Consider the following 17,081-nt stretch of genomic DNA (forward strand, 5'->3'; position numbering starts at 1 on the left):
CATTTTCTCTACACTCAGAAATCAATGTTCAAAATTCAATTACACTACAATTTCTTTAGTTCAAGTGATTTTTCTTATGTCATATTCCTTCTGCATGCAAGGAAAGGAATATGAATCACAGCAAGCTTGAAAAACAAGATAATAAGCAGCATCATGTTAGATGCTCTTCATCTTATAGATAATAACACCAAGTCCATCTGCTCTATGTGGTTAGATTAGGTAGGAAAAATGCATATTAAGATGAAGAGCCTTTAATCCACTGTAAGCAAAGAAACTCTGCCACATTCAATAGAATTGCATGAATCCACTGGTGGATTAGATACAAACAGAGTATAATCACCTCAAGCTGGGCATGGAGATGGGCAGTGCACACATTTATGTAACTTTCAAAGAGAGGTGAATGCTGTGATGAACACTGACCTGTACTTTTGTAACTTTTCAAGTGAATGCCTATACCTTAGTACAGCTGGCACATTAAAATCTGTCTGGTTTGAATTCTCTTCAAGGTAAGACACACAGTAGGATTAACTAATACTGAAGGAAAAAATCACTTACCCTTTTAATTTTATGTTTCTTTGGGGGCACTATTTGTCTCTGAAAAGTTCCAACTAAATATTCTTGGAGGCAGGGTTCTATAAGCACACTATGTGTGTATGTCACACACAGCAGCAGAAATATTTCTGTATGCTACCCTACTGCAAATCTTCAACACTGATCTTTCTAAAACTCACTAACAAAACAAAAAAATAGCATAAATAAACAAATTAATTAATTTAATTTATTTTAATTTAATTAATTTAAAAAAATCAAGATAATTGAAAGTGTTATGGTCTGAGATACAGACTAAGCAACACGAAAATGTATCTATAACAAAAAACTGAGTTTGATTCATTTTCAGCCAGCTCCGTGGAAGACCTCCTAATCAAACCTTCCTCTCAACACAGTATGTCAAGCTGAAGTCAAGCTTTCCTGCAGGACTTCTTCCTACTTCTGGAACTTTTCCATGCCACAGGAAAAAATTTTAGTTTTCACAAAACTACAAACACGGCAAAGAAAGATTTAAAACAACAACAGTACTTAGAATTTGTTTTTGACATTTTATAGATTCCTCTCCCCAAACAACTTCATTTCACCAAGGCCCCTCCAATTTCTGTTGGAGAGAAACATATCTGTAATACCAAAACTAAACCTATTACTTTTTCTGATCATTTCTTCTGATTTCTGTTCACCTGTTCCCAAAGCAGCAGACTTCATAAACAAACATGGTCGGCATCACAGTTTTCATTTAAACAAAGATTTCAGGAGACAGTTCATGAAACCTGGTTCTGTAGAAGGTGTTTGCCAGGAAAGTAGGAAAGAAAATAAACAAAAGAATAAAGATTCAGACATGGAAACAACAAACACAGCCTTCACGCTCTAAACAGATACAAGAGCTGAATACTGATGAAAGGCCAAGGATGATTAAGCAAAAGATTTGACTTCTGTTAAAAAGGTAGAAATTTTGCATGGTTTTTTTTGCATGAATAACATCTGTCACCTTCATCCAAAAAATAACACTTTTTCTTTCAAGTAAATTTTCATTTATTAATAGAAACTGCTCACATAAAAATTAGGTTCAATTTGGCTCCTGTTGAAGGTGGTACCAAAGCACTCCAAAACACATGTTATTGACATTGAAATTGAAACCAGGTACAATATTTCAAGTATTCTCCAATCCAAGAAAGACCATGGTAACTCACTATTGCTTTCACAGGAAAAGAACAAGAAACGTTATTACTAAATGGTGGTCTAAGAAAGCAAATTGGCTTTTGCAGGAACTGCTTTGAGACACTGAAGACACACATAAAGAAACTGCAAGGCCAAGAATATTTTCTTAGCAAATGTCATCCATCCCCACCTGGAGCACTGAGAGAGCTCCAGAAGACTTCCCATTTTTGGAGGAAGATGGTTCAGTCAGAGGTGATTTTAAAGGCATTATAATTTGTCAACAGAAATGCATTTATTAAGAACAAAAATCTTCTCAAAATAACCCAGAATAAATGTGTTAGATACCCTTTAAAGGATACCAGAAGCTTTTGTTTTCCACAGCTTTAGAGTTTGCTATACTCCAGAAGAAGGACGCACACACCGAAAAGAGAACTGAAGTGTTCAGCCAACTTATGTGTTGTACACAAAAAGAAAAGATGGGACTTTTAGAAAGTAAAAAATAACAAAGGGAAGAATACAGATAAAGAATCTGATATCACTTCAAAGCAAGGGGAAAATATGTGATCATTTGAACAAAAGATTTCATCCTGAAAATATTATTTAAAAAACATTTTTAATGTTTTACCTCCTCCCCTCCCCTTTTCCTCCCTCCCTCAGCTCCTCCTCCCCTACCCAAAGTAGCCAGTGGAAATTAAACCTAAAAAGCTGAGGGCAGGTCAGGACATTCACACTCATCAAAAGGTTCCTCTACAAAGTCTTGTGGTGTTCTCCCCTTCTTTCACAAAGTGAATGGTGATACAAAAAACTTTGTTTGTTGCAAGACCATTCTGTCCATTTACAACTCTCCTTCATTTGCCCAGGAACTTTTTCCCCCAGTCACCTCTACTGAACTTAAGCTACTTTGCTCCCGTGGTCCATCCCGAGGTGTCCTAATTTGCTCTGAAGGGAGATCCCGGCACAACTTCCAGGATTATTTGCTGTCTTGTCCCATCCACGGCACCCCAATACATATCACCCACTCCTTACAGTCACGGTATGACAATCAGAATTATGAGAGTCTGACACTCAGCTTTTTTTTTTTTTTGTTCTGCTTTCAGCTTTCTTTTTGTTCTAGTAAATAAACCAACCAACCACACAGACAGAAGATTGCCTGTCAGCCTGAAGCACACTTGAAAGGACCCCTGTGGGGGAGGTCTGGGCTCTGTGTGACACAGCGTGGAAGTGTCAGGCTGCAACAAGCTCCTTTGCACTCCTTCTCACTTCCCACAGCCACAGGAACCACAGGGAACAAGGATCTGAGGATTCCTCTGTGGGAACAAACACTGAAGAAATGCTGGCAGTCCCACTCGGTTCTGAGAAGTGACTTGTGTCGCTTTTGATGGCCATGATGAGATTATACCACTTTATAAATTATAGACACCTTCTACACCACAGCAAACTCCACCAACATGGAATCAGGGCAAAGGCAGGGCCTAGTGCAGCATTCTTCTGCATCTGGTGCTGGCCGAACAAAGCAAAACTCATTTCAAAACAGCAAGTTTTGCAGACAGTTTGAGGCAACCCCGAAATAGATGTGGAGAATCTGCTTCCATGTTTCCTGTCACACAAGCATTGTAGGATCACCTCTTCTCGCAAGGGATATTGAATATTTGCTTCAAGTCCTGAGTCAGTGCTGAACTCACTCCTCATTAGTCTCCTATCATTCCTCCTCATTTTTACAATTCTGAACTGTTAGTTCCACCAGTTTTCTGTGTTACAGAAGCATAGAAAGAAAATTTACTTTCCCTTATGGTTCTCAATGCAGTCTCTTATAAGGAGAATTCTTGCTCTGGTATTCAAAGGGGGAAAAAGAGCAAAACCCCACTACACTCCTTCATTCATTCACCCACCAAATAGGAAAGAAGTTTGTCACAATTCTTTTACACTGTGATCTGAATAAAACTGGAACCAAAACAAGAACTGTCATTTTTTACCCATATCTAATGTATTTAAAAGATTAATAATAAAATAAACTAGGTATTCTATATAACACACAAATGAGTATTATTATAGATAGAAGATATATTTCAATACACTACGAATAACCTCTTCTCAGACATAAATGAGAACATTCAGTGAAATATATAGTATGTGGAAAACAAAAACCAGATCCTGTGGGTTTTGTTTGCATTAACTTTCTTCTGGATCAATTCTATAAGATGAGCAAGTGCCTTTAGTTCTACAAAGTGTTAAATCATGTGCTTGTCTACATTAGTAGTCATGCCAAATTTTACCACTAATTATATAGAGAAACTGCCATTTTCTGCCTTCCAAATTATTTTCATGGAATTGAGATCCTGAAGGTCTTTCCTTTCCATTCCTAAAAGGCATTCTGTCTCTCACACAACCAAGAGAATTTATTCTTCAGTGCACTCAGTTCTTACTTTCTTGTGAGCACAGGAAAAGTACTGGAGTGCTGAGCCATTTATTATCAAATAGGCTCACTCAATCACAAAGAGATTTTAACCCCATACCCAAAACTTCAAGAACTACAGGAAGATAGATTGTCTTCTTCTCTGATTTATGGACAACCAGTTGTAATCCTGCAGAGTTTAAAATGTAGATATTGACAAACAAATAAGCACATCGCCCATACAAATTAGATCCACTATTCCTTCACATTAGTAACTACCCATTACTGTAATGACTTTATTTTAAATGTAAGCAGGAGCAGTTGGATTTCACTGAATATAAAGTCTTATGCTTGCTCTTACCAGGCATAACAAATGCAAACTCCTGATAGGAGTGAGAGTTTGCCATTTGCATGCACTTCCTTCAGATCCAGACAGAATTAAAAAGAAATCATGAGGGGCAAGAGGAAAGAAAGGCTTCTTAGAAAGGAATCTTTACAGATCTCTGAGACCTCTAACAACCAAATTTTAACATAACCACCCTACTACCATAGGTTAATGGTACATTCAGCCCAATAGGATTTCCATCTAGAATGATCAAAAATGCCTACGCGGGTGTATTAAATTTTGGTTATTACTTTCAATAAAGACATGTATCAGTTCAAAGGAAGTTCTGAGGCATCTTTTTCCTGATTCTGTAAAGGTACTGCTAGAATTACCATTCACAGAAGATCTCTTCCATTCAAAGGAATCAGTGTTTGTGGTCACAAGCCAAGGAGAGCAGATAAAGCATTTTTCCCACTTGGCAAAACAGGCAGGCTCCCCTCTTCATGCTGCAGCAAAACCAAAGGAGCAGAGCTCTCATTTTGCAATGTTTCTATTGGTTTTCCACTTCTGAATAATAGCTCCGGTTGACCTCGAGCATGTCCTTTTGACCTTAGTGCCTGCAGTGTTCAGCCATCCACAACTCAGGATGCAACGGAAGAAGTGGGAACAAAAGTTCAATCAATACTGAAATGACAACCTTCATTTTAAACTCTGCAATTAAATTGGTATGCAGCAAACACAAGATCTGATCAAAAAGCAGCATCTAAATTGTGCACTTAAAAATGCAGTTTGCAAAATTATACCCAGATACGGAAATGTGATTATTCAATTACAAATATATAAGTTGTGAAAAAAGTGAAGGTAATATAGCTGATCTATCATTACAAAATTAAGTCCCCTTTAGGTAAATAAATGTAAAAAAAATAAATTAAAGGACTGACAAATCATGTCTCATCTTTCTAGCAAAAATACAGATATTAATAATGATGCAACATGACCAATACATAATTTCTCTTTTCCTCGTATGTGTTCAATATCATCTTGAATACATATTTTTACAGCATGAAGTGACATAAAATTCTAGCTTCTCGAAACATTCTTTTTCTGAAACACCTATTCAATTTTGTCTTTTCAAGATTTCTCCTTACATCATGTGATGATTTTTAGCAGTTTTCTTTTTTTGAGGGAAAGGATTGAAATTCTGCAGCTGAATTTTAGTTCAGAATTCTCAGGAACAAAAATTAATAACATATTAAGAGATTATAGTTAACTATGCTAAATACTTTAATATAAGAAATGCTCGATCCAAGTTACGAAACTGTAAAATAAAAAAGCAGCCTCACACAGTTCACGTTGGCCCCAGTCCCATTATGAAATTACTGCTCAATGAGAACAGAAGAACAGGCACCTCTGACAATATTATTGCTCAAACCTCAGGTTGACTAAGACATAACTTCATTTAGAAGTTAATAGATTTATTTCTTGTTGTCATGCTGGTTTCATTAATTTAGTTAAGTGAACCTAGGGAAAATAAAGTGTCTCATTGTTCATTTATTTTATGGTTATTCTGTGGGGTATTCAAGATCACTGGCCTTATCTGTAAAGATACTGGTGAATTTAGTAATCTATTTCAAATTTGTGACACAAATTTTTGTGGAGCAGTTAATAGCAATGTTCATGAGCCATTTTGTTCCTTTCATTCTCTGTAAACTAGAATTGTGCACTATTTCAGTCCATTCTTAGAGGACTGAAATAGTTCAAACTTTCATATAAACCATCTGGTCCCCAGTGTGCAATCAGATAATCAGTTTACACCCATAACAGAAATTTAAGAAGCACCAGCACCTTTCTGTTATGGAAGGGATTATCAATAACTTATTATTTGCTAACTTTTTTTGTTGCTTTTGCTACAGACAATCCTTAGATGTATGGTGTCAACAGCATTAAAGTAGAAAAGGAGTATTTATTCACACTTGGAACTTGACGATATTGTCTGTGTAGTTTTCCTGCTGCTATGCAAAATATGTAGACATAGAAGAACAGTTGATTTATGAAGAAAATATATTACAAGGTTGAAATGAGACTGATATTGAGTCATTTTAATCAATTCAGTTTTTATTAACTATTCTTTCCAAATCAATATGCAAAATATCAAGAAGAATCTGCCTTGAAATACTTATCAATTAATTGTTTATTTATTAATCCATACCAAAGAGGGCAGAGGAAAATATGATTAAATATGTTTGAACTTTGATATTGCAGTTTAGAATTCCTGTAGGTGGTGAACTACCATAGGCAGAAAGCAACTGCAATCTACATTTAAAAAGATTTTTCAGATTTCTGAAGTAGTGTAACTAGAAAATCTTTACAATTTCTCACAAAAAAGACACTTCATTTCCTAGTAAAATTTAGAAGAATAAACTAGCAGAAATCACTTTCATAAAGAATACATTCCATATTCACAGCAAATTACTACCAATTTAATTTTAATGCTAACTCTCAATTAAAATAATTAACACAATCTAAGTTCTTTCTATTCATAGGATTCTATTTCCTGCTATCAAATAAATTCATTAAGCATTTTCACTGGGAAAAAAAAATCCGTGTCATTCCAAGGTTGACTCCTTGGTGTACCTATAGCTAATATAGCTTGATGTAAAAGTGCACCCCATATTTTCTGTATACACTGTATTTTAAAGACATGAAGTCTGGAACTGTTTAGCTTCACTGGGGACTGGAAAAAAAAAAGTCAAATAAAACAAAAAGAAAAACGCAAACAAATTAAACCCCCCAAAAAAAAACCCCAAAAAACTTACCAAAACAAATTAAAAAAAAAAAAGAACAAAAAAATAAAAGAGAAAACACCAAAGTATTCTACAGAAAACTTTCTAAGAAATGGTGTGTTTACCTACTTCTGTAGATCACACTGAATCCTTTTGTCAATTATTCCATAAGTATCTTCACAACATGTACAATATTCTGATGAACACAGTCATGCTTTTTATATATCCAGTCATTTAACACAGCTCCTTATATCATTCACTCTCTATTTCAGGTTTGCTTTTTTGCTTTGTTGGTTTTTTTTGGGTTTTGGGGTGGTTTGGTTTTTTTGGGTTTTTGTTTTTGTTTGTTTTTTTGGGGTTTTTTTGTTTTGTTTTTGGGTTTGTTTTTTTTTGAGGCAAGGGTTTGGGGTTTTTTTAAATCATCCTTTGCTAAATTCTCAGTGAATCATCAAGTAAGTGGTATGATGGCCAGAATATCACTGGCCACCAGTGATAAATTGTACCATCTAATAAAATATTACAGATCATATACTTCTCCCAGAAAGACCTTGTGAATCTTTCCTGTTCATCACTTCTCTTCTAATGGAATACCGCTGTTGGCCCATCACACACGTCAATCTAAACAGAACATAAAAACTGTGCTCAGAGAAGAATTTCAAGGAGCACTTCAAAAGTGCAATGACCAGATGGCTTAAGACTAATTAGAGAGCTTCTTCACTGTGGAAGTTGCTAAATTTTTTTTTTGAGATCTCTGTTGCAACCAAAGAGATACAAACATGAGATACAGATGCTTCATATCATTTTTAGCTTCTTCAGGAAAAACAACCAAAAAAATATCTCCCGTAAATACTATTTTCAAGGGGAAAAAAAACAAGGGTTCTTAGATTCCTGTAACACACATATTACAAGATGAGCACTCTTTATGAAACAGCTGATAACCAATAGGTTTCAAGGCAGTATTTGTAAGGGCCCACAGAGGTTTTCCTTAACCTCCAAAAACAAGTTTGTGCAATAAGGTACACCACTTTTTACAAGGATGATTAGCCCAGTTCATAACAGAGGAGCCAAAATATGGAATACCCACAACCCCTCAGTCAGGTACCATGTCAAAAGGCCACTGACATGTCTTGTGACATCAACAGATGAGCTACAACTGGTACTGTACCATAGAAATGACCAAGTTATTGTTTAGTCCTTGTGAAAAGACAAAGTAGCAGTCCTGGAAAAGTGATTCAGCTAATACTTACCATATCTTTAGCAAAAACCCATTTCTTAACTGGGAACTTGAACATTCTTTTAAAAGGATGTCCCCATTTGAGGCCATATACCTTGACTAGACAAACTGTATGAGAATTTGGTGAATAGCCTCTTCCATCTCAAAATTTCTGGTACTAACAACTGTCATTTCTTTTTTATCTCAATGCATAGTACACTCCAGAATATCTCTGGTTAATGTACTATCAGGAAACATAAAAATTAAGATTATGAGACACCTGATGGCCTTTCCTGATTACCTAACTCTTATCAGCCTCCTGTAAGCCTCAGTGCTGGAGAACCAGCTTACACATTTTCATAGAGCAGTACTTTAACCTTAAACCACAAAGACAGAAAGGAAGAACAGCAATGCAGCACTGATAACAGTAAAAAAAAGAAAACAAACAACAAAAAAAACACCCACAAACAAACAAACAAAAAAAACTGAGAAGTAAAAATCAGTTTGAGGAAGAGTTCCTCACAAACCTCTCCAGAGAGCATGGCCCATGGCAGAATGGTCAGTTGCTATCACCATAATAGCAAAGGGAAGTTGTTTCCTTGCTGTATGACCTTGAAAAAGCCACTTGACCTCTTTCCATCTCAGCTTCCCCAGTTGGGATCCAGAAGAAAATTAATCTTTTCCTTTCCCTAACAAGCTCTTTGAGGTCCACAGAGAAAGGTATCCCTAAATTGCACTCAAAGTCCCAGTCTTGTCACCTCTGTGCATTATTTCAATGTGAAGTACAATTTGAAGCCCACTGTACCATGAAGAATGTGTCAATGAAACTGTAATTTAAAAATGTCATGTTTTGATGAGTAGAGTTGCTGCCAAGCATAACAAGTCAGAAATAACCACTATACAAACTAAGCAATGCTCCCTAAAAACTCTCTGGACACAAGTATCTACTTCATATCCAACTCCCTGAAGAAACAGACTTGCCTCGGACTCCTACAGGGCACTGCCTTCCACCCCTCAAAACAAGTAGGATTATATCCACTAACATCTAGCAAGTACATAGATAGCCAAAAGCTGTTGAGCTTGGTTTTTATTTCTAACAGACGTGGATCTGCTTGGGGGAAAATAAGAAAACAAAGTTGCTTGTATAACCATTTAAAACCCTGGCGCTGTAACAATTCAAGTTCTGTGAAAGAGTACCAAAAGCTTGTTTCCCATGTATCTCTGAACCAAATTAAAAGTGAAGATGACAAAAGGAAGATCCCATCCAGAATCTGTAGTTCTAAGGAAATGGTTTTTTTTAAAATGGTATTTTAAAATAAAACCCATATGAAGTTTTATATACTATACCTAGGTTCCAAAGCCGAAACGCCAATTAAAAAAAATTAAAAATTAAAGTATCTGCATTTATATGAACACATTTAAAAATATTTAAAATAAAACATTTTATTTTAAGGGTAAAGTGCCAAATGACAAAGCATGACAGAATATGACAAATTTTATGTTCGGTTTCACTAAGAATTGATAATATAACATCCCTGGAAATCTGTAGAATAATAACAACATGAACATCCCCTGAGCAGTTGAAAATTACAGAAGCCAAGAGTGAGTTGAAAAAAACATTTCTGCCATCCTCCAGCTGTGAAGTGGACCAGGGCACAAAGGTCCAGCTGAAGGCTGACCCAGCAAAAGGCAAACCAGTGGCCACCCTTCAGCTGGACAGGAACTGCTCTTCATACACAGCTGCACAGGCAGCACTCATGCGGGTACAAAAGCAAGGGAGAGCACCATGGTGGAAACTACTGCCTGGAGTGAGCTCTGCAGTTCCTCACTTTGGGTTTTCAAAGGCTCATGGAGCTACAGCACTGGGGTGTGGCTTCACCATGTACAAAGTATATCTCGAAACAAAGGAAAGAAAAAGAAAACACAGAAAACAAGCTGCTACAAAAAGGGAGATTCTCCCTTCGCTAACATTTCCCACTGTGCAGTGTGAGTGCCTATGCCAAAATGTTAACAAATTACTACTTTTCTTGTCAGATCCACACACTGTTCCAACTGATTCCATGACTGCTCTGTAGTTGGATTCAAGACAGAGAAGAAGCAGGTAGAAGGGATGAAATATTCAGCATTATACCACATTCAGATCACACTAAGAATGGCAGGAAAACACACCCTCATGTTAAACTAGACAGTTCCCAACACTGCAAGTCATGCATTCTTGGAAAGAAGCTACATCTTCAGACTCTTTCTTTCCCATGGGACATTAGATAATGCTGCACAAACCCTTCTCTTTCAGGGTTTAGATTCATTAGACTAGCCATCTTTGCAGATTACACTTTTAACATACTTCTGCGACTGTACATTTACTGCACAAAAGTATGCATGATATACACACCTGCATCTGCACATAGAAAGGTAAGGCTTTTCAGAAGTGTCTAAACTTAGACTTCAAAGACCCTACACAGGTACTGAATTCCAGCGTCATTGTGATTTGCTTACTCCTCTGTGCTAAGCATGGATTTATGGGCCTATCTGCAGGTAGTTGATTCAGCAAAGCTTGACAATTCTGAATACATGCAAATCTGGTAATACCACTAATTACGGTAGAAAATATATTGTTAGATACAAACTCCCCCTCCCCACTACTCTCCTGCAGGTTCTCCTTTCCCCAGTTGCTTCACCAAGCTTCAATCATTCAAGCTAAAACACAAAGGCAATGCAGAATTTTATTCTTTGGATGTCTTAGATAAAATTGGTCAGCCCTTTCCAACAATAAATTTTCTTTCATTGTGTTTTCTCTTTTCTTTTTTTTTTTTCTGATCCAACAATCCAACACTGAAACCACGTTCTTATATTGCTAACAAATTCATGTCCCCAGCTCTTCAAACAAGGACTTCAAGTGTCTGCGACATGCTATCAGCTGCCATCAGACTTAACCAAACAGGACCAAGTTAAGGGCCTTTAGAAAAATCTCAGTTTTCACAAGCTCTGTCAGGGCTCGTTAGCGCTTGGCAGATGACTACTTTGAAGAGTTCATTCACGCCGAGCGTGCTGCAGCGGCGCAGGAGCTGTTCCCACCGGCCGGGCGACGGGACACCGAGCTGGGGAGGCGGCTGGACCTTCACCCCTGCGCTCAGGAACTGCTGCGCTCTCGCCCCGCACCGCTGCCCCCGGCCTTTTTCCGGGAGAGCGCGTCCCGGGGCGGGCACGGCCCAAGACAGAGGGAGCGGGGAATGACTCAACACGGGTGAGCAACACACCGTGCACACAGCCGCCTTCTCTTTTCTTGCTCTGGCAGGCACAGAACAATACCTCTGCGCCGAGCGTCCCGTGTGCCATGGGGCGGTCGGCACCTGCTTGCTTTAAGTCACTATTTTGATGTGAAGCCTTCCAGAGCACCATCTGCCCCACCGGCGCGCGTCATCCTGATCCCTCTGTCCTTTGCGCGACCGTAAGCAAACTTAAATTATTCTTTCGCCTCCCGAAACCCCTCTTCTTTTCTGCCGCCGCTCCCTTCCCAGCTACCGCAGCGCAGCCGGGAGGCAGCCGCCGCCGGGCAGCCCCGCGGACTCTCCCGCATCGCGATTCCGCAACCCTGCCGGCGTCCTTACCTTGATGCCCTGCTGCTGTGTGGTCAGGGTCAGCTTGGACTCGTCCAGGAGCAAAACTTCGCAGTAAAATTCCTCCGGGACCGCGCAGAAACAGCCCATGCCTGCTGCGATGGCCGAAGACGGGGCGGGGAGGCGAGAAGAGCCTCGGGCGGCGGCGGAGAGGGGCTGAGGCGCAGCCGGGTTTGGGCCGCGCCCCGCTCCGCGCCCGGGCTGCGCGGATGGAGCCCGGCGGCTGCTAGCGCGCAGCGCCCAGCCCCGCGGGGCGGCCCGCCGCCATCCCGCGGAACAGCCTGGACGGGGCTGCCGGGCTCTCTCTGCGGGAAAGGCGGGGGAAAAGACTGGCGGCTTTTTTAGGAAGGATCCCAGGGCACAGCCGTCGCCCGCGCCCGGCTGTCACGGCGTGTCCCCCGCCGCTGCCGCCCCGGGGAGGTACCGAGCCGCCCACCCGCCTCGTCCTCCGCCCCGTCCGCGCACGATTCCGCGCCTCCCCTTTGTGTGCAGCGCTCTCCGCCGCCGCAGCCGGGGCGCGAGGGTGTCCCCACCCGGCCAGCGCCTTACCTCCGGCCGCGGAGCCTGCGGGCGGAGCGGGGCGGTGACAGTGCCAGGCCGGCGCTGGGCTGCACCCCCGGCTGCCCGCGGCCGTGCGGGGGGGCGCCGGCAGCGCTCGCCTCCTCCCCGTCGGGGGCGGAGGGATGCAGGGAAGAGAGACCCAGCGGGCGGGCAGCGCCGGCCGCCTCCTGCCGGCCGCCGGGCAGGACTCCCCCGGGGCTCCTCTGGGGCGGGGAGCGGCGGACGGCACCTGCCCGGCACCGGCACCGCGCCGCTCCGTGGCACGGGACCCCACCGGCGTTCCAGGTCTGGGGTCGGGCCCTCGCTGCTCTCTGCCGTGGGGCGGGGGCGATGATCTCTCTCCCGGCCCGCGGCCCTCGGTTGTCCCCGTCGCCGCTGGGCACCGCTGCCCGTCCCGGCGGCCGCGGGCCCGGTCTCCGTGGCAGCACTGACCCCTGCGGGCTGCGCCGGCTCCGCTCCGGCGGGCGTCAGATCGGGGAACGGGTTTTGTCTCTGTACTTGAAAAAGAAGCGCTTCAGGAGACACCCCTAGTAAAGGGGTCCAGCAGAGGTTGAATTTTTGAAAGTGCCCTAGATCGAAGTCTGTTCTCCACCGTGCTGTTAAATACTGAGCTTGCTGCAGCTATCTTTAATTTACAAAACAACGATATTAAAAACAAATAAATAGATACATTTAAAAAATCAATTTAAAAAGTTGAAACCAAAACCCAACCAAAAAAAAAAAAAGAAAAAAGATGCAACACAAGAGATCCTCCAACTGCCTTTGAAGTTGTTGTCTGTAGTTTCTGGAGCACACAAAATCCACTTTCTTTGCTGCACATACCTAACCTCCAGGATTTTTCCCTTTCAGATAGAAGAGGGATCCTAAAAGTTTAGCCTTGATCCCACAAGTGCCTCTGCTTTTACATAAATCTGTATGCATGAGTCGTCCTATTGAAGAAGTTCACATGTATAAACTTAAAAATAATCAGAAATGGTTTTTTTATGGTCTTTAACTTGCTCATGTAACATAAGAGATGGGCACAAGGAAATTACGTTTACAAAACCTACTGTGTGTGTAGTAGGTAAGTCTGCTTTTAAACACTGTTCTAAATATAACCCTGCTGCTCCCAAGAAATAACACACTTGTTTTCACGTTTGAATTTGGACCTTGGGGTGTTGGGATCTCCATATCCATCCTGTAGCTGCAAAAAAAAACAATATTCCATGAGCACTGGGAAGATCAGGAGAAAAAAAAAACAAAACACTATATAGGTTCATAAAAATAAAGCCTTTTGAAAGACCTAGAGAGACTAGAAAAAGTTTAAAAATTCAACTTACTAATATTTTTTCCTGGACAATATGTACCCAGGGAGAATGCCATCCAGAAAGCACAGAAAATTTAGGAAATTTACTCTGGCTTTCTAAACACATTTTTCAAACAGCTCTTGAGCCCATCTGACAGCAGACAGTTTTCTAGAGAACACATAGTTCCTTTTCCCCTCTCTTTAGTCTCTTTAGATCCATGTATCATGCACATTGTGACATAAATTACCCTCTAAGTCAGTTAAAGTAATTTTATATGTGTAAATCACTAGTTAATCAAGTGAGACGGAGGGCTCAGTGAACTCAAAACTGCTTCAAAATCTTTATTGATAATTTTAAGTGTTCATATAGCTACAATCACAATCCCAAATCTGAGCAGTTTACTCTATGTTATATGCTCCTTATAAGCTGTCCAAGTGAATTATTTCATGCCTTCTCTTTTTGAAGATCCATTTTGTGCTGCTGCACATTAGCTGATTGGTCCATGGGAAAAATACAAAATACACAGTCATGTTGAGCTGATGCCAGTGTTTAGGGAAGTTAATTCATGAATTTGTGTCCTAGCCAGCTACTGCCAACAGTGAAGCACTTGATAAAGAAGCAGTACCAGAACCTGCTATTTGAGGTGAAAACCTGGGAGGAGATTCTGAAATTCAGAAGTGAGAAAATCAGCCAGGGGAGCAGAGGAAGAGGAAATGGAATAGATGGGATGTAGACTATGAACCAGTATGAGCCCTGAGAAGCCCAGAAAATCAAAACAACCAGCGGGCAAAAATATAGGGCCCAGTTTTTCCTTGGAGCACCATGTTACAGAAGACCAGCCCTGCCTAAGTATTTCAAGTATCAGAACCAGCTCACAGCTTGTGAAGATCCTGAGATAGTAATCTGCTTTCCAAATCCATTAGGAAACTGAGCTCCTTTTTACTTCTCTCTACAATAAAAAACACAGGTCAAGCACTGCAGAGGGAAACTTGTTGATGTAAGCTCTCATCACACAAACACTTATGGACATGTTTAACTCAGGCATGTAAGTACAGGACCAGAGCATTAAGGCATTTTTTTCCATTGCCTGTTTGATGAAGTAGCCAGCAGAACTCACTGCAGCCTCTGTGATCCAGTACACCGTCATTAAAATGTTCTGTTTTAGGTGGTATGAGGTCGTACAAACAAGGTACCACAAGGACTGCTATACCTGAAGTGACCTATATCCACATTCTAACATACCAGCAATTTGACTGCCCAAACGACACAGGGTGGCATATCTGCTTTCTCCCTCATTTTTACACAGTTGTGCTCACAAACATTTGCTGTCAGGAAGTTGATAATATAGTAGGAGCTATGATGACTTGTTTTAGCTGTTATCAGTATCATTTACCTATCACTATTGTCTATTGATATGTAGGGATGCAATTCCTGCATCGTATCCATGTGGGCTTCCAGTGACTGAGTGAAAAGTTTAAGAGAGGCACAAAGCAAGCTCTTCATTCTTCTTTACATGTAAAAACAAGTTTCCTGGACTCAGCTCCCTGCTCAAACAATGAGCAGAGGCAAAGCACTGAGGTCTAATGCAAGAAGATTAAAATTAAAACAGAGAAACGGCACATACTCTCTGGGCAACATGTACAGTCCTGAATGTATTTTCCATTAAAGAAAAAATCTTACTGAGACAACTGTTCAACAGGTATTGTCCAGTAGCGTCCCTGATCTTTACAGGGAAAATAAGGTACAACTCCCCCAGCAGCACTGCACTGCTGTGGTTTGGCACTGCCCACCTGCTCAGACACACCTGTCCTCAGCCCTGCCACAGGGGTTTTCCAGAGCTTCAACATGCTGTTAAGAACTCTACTTATTTGTGGTTCTTGGATACAAAAAGAGAAGAAAAGCAGGCAGTGGAAAAAGAATACTTTCCACATAGCATTTTATAGTATTCAGAGGCAAAAATTTGTGGCAATGGTGCATGAATTGACATTTCTCATTTCACTAATGAAAGGTTTTACTTAAAACACATTCAAGGATGCTGTCAACTACAGATTTACCTGGATTCTGTGTTACTGCTACACATTAGACATGTATGCATCCACTGCACCATTAGAATCTATGATCAAAAACACTGTGAAAATAAATTTATTCAGATATTCATCAATTTTATATTTCCTGCAAAAATGTTGACATTATGCTCTATACAATACATTTAGAGTGCTTAAAGCAAGACATGTTAAAGTTAAGACTTAATTACAAAACATGTTACAGAAAAGCCAAATTTCAGATATACAGTGCATTAAAAAATCCCACACAGGCAAACAAAACAAAACATTTAAAAAAATCTTAGGAGGCCACAATGTAAACTTGGACAGCTGGTTACATTTATTAGTCATTCTATAGCAATAAATGCCTTTAGATCCTCTGAACTGACATAGGACTAAGTGACAATAAATTCCTGATTTTCTTCACACATTTAACAAGACCCCAGAAGATTGCAACACTGCAAACACAGACTTAACAATCAAGGAAATAATAAGCATCTCTCACTTGCTGATTTTTTAATAAGAACATATGACATTAACTATACCTCCTCCACCCAAGAAAAATTTAAAATAAAGCTTTCTGTAAACCATAGAGGTAAAATTAGAAACTTCTCTAAACTTTTATCAAGGCAAGAAAAAAAAATCTGGTTTTAGCTACTATTTATTGAACCTAATTTTGTGTGTGATGTGGTTTTACAAAGTTTCTGCCAAGACTTTGACAAGTTACCCCTATGCAAAGAAGAACCTGATGATCCTGTTTTATTTTGCTTATGCTTAGCTTCCTCGGCAGAACTTAAATAAGTTTTAATAGTAAAGGTAATTGAGTGGCAAGATGTAACAATCTAACTTACCAAGAGGAAACAAAACCAAGAATTCTCTACATGACTTCAAGTCATACTCTCACAATTTAAACCAGTACCTTGTAGCCCCAGTCTGCAGAAAAAAACAGAGGCTGTGAAGGATTGTGGATATTTGGGACGTGATTTCTTGCAGAGAAGAGTTTTTCAAAGAATACTACCTAGTGGATAAACTGTTGTTTTTCTCAGTAACGCACTACAGTTTAGATCATGCTTAAGCACAAAAAGGAGAATATTGTCTCCACTCTACTGCACTTTTCCCTATCCCATTAGAATAGCTCCAGACATGCATCTTTGG

General features: G+C 40.2%; 1 protein-coding gene across 1 annotated transcript in view; it reads right to left on the reverse strand.

Annotated features, from left to right (window-relative positions):
* The window catches only part of EPB41L4A (erythrocyte membrane protein band 4.1 like 4A), a 127,348-nt gene extending 114,959 nt beyond the window's left edge, over window positions 1-12,389 (reverse strand). Inside the window, 1 exon segment of the mRNA XM_039733414.1 lies at window positions 12,029-12,389. Within this exon segment, the coding sequence (XP_039589348.1) occupies window positions 12,029-12,127 (99 nt within the window). The 5' untranslated portion in view covers window positions 12,128-12,389.
* Between the last annotated feature and the right edge of the window lie 4,692 nt (window positions 12,390-17,081).

Source organism: Passer montanus, unplaced genomic scaffold (assembly GCF_014805655.1).
Source record: "Passer montanus isolate IOZ18808 unplaced genomic scaffold, ASM1480565v1 scaffold87, whole genome shotgun sequence".
In the NCBI taxonomy this organism is placed as follows: domain Eukaryota; kingdom Metazoa; phylum Chordata; class Aves; order Passeriformes; family Passeridae; genus Passer; species Passer montanus.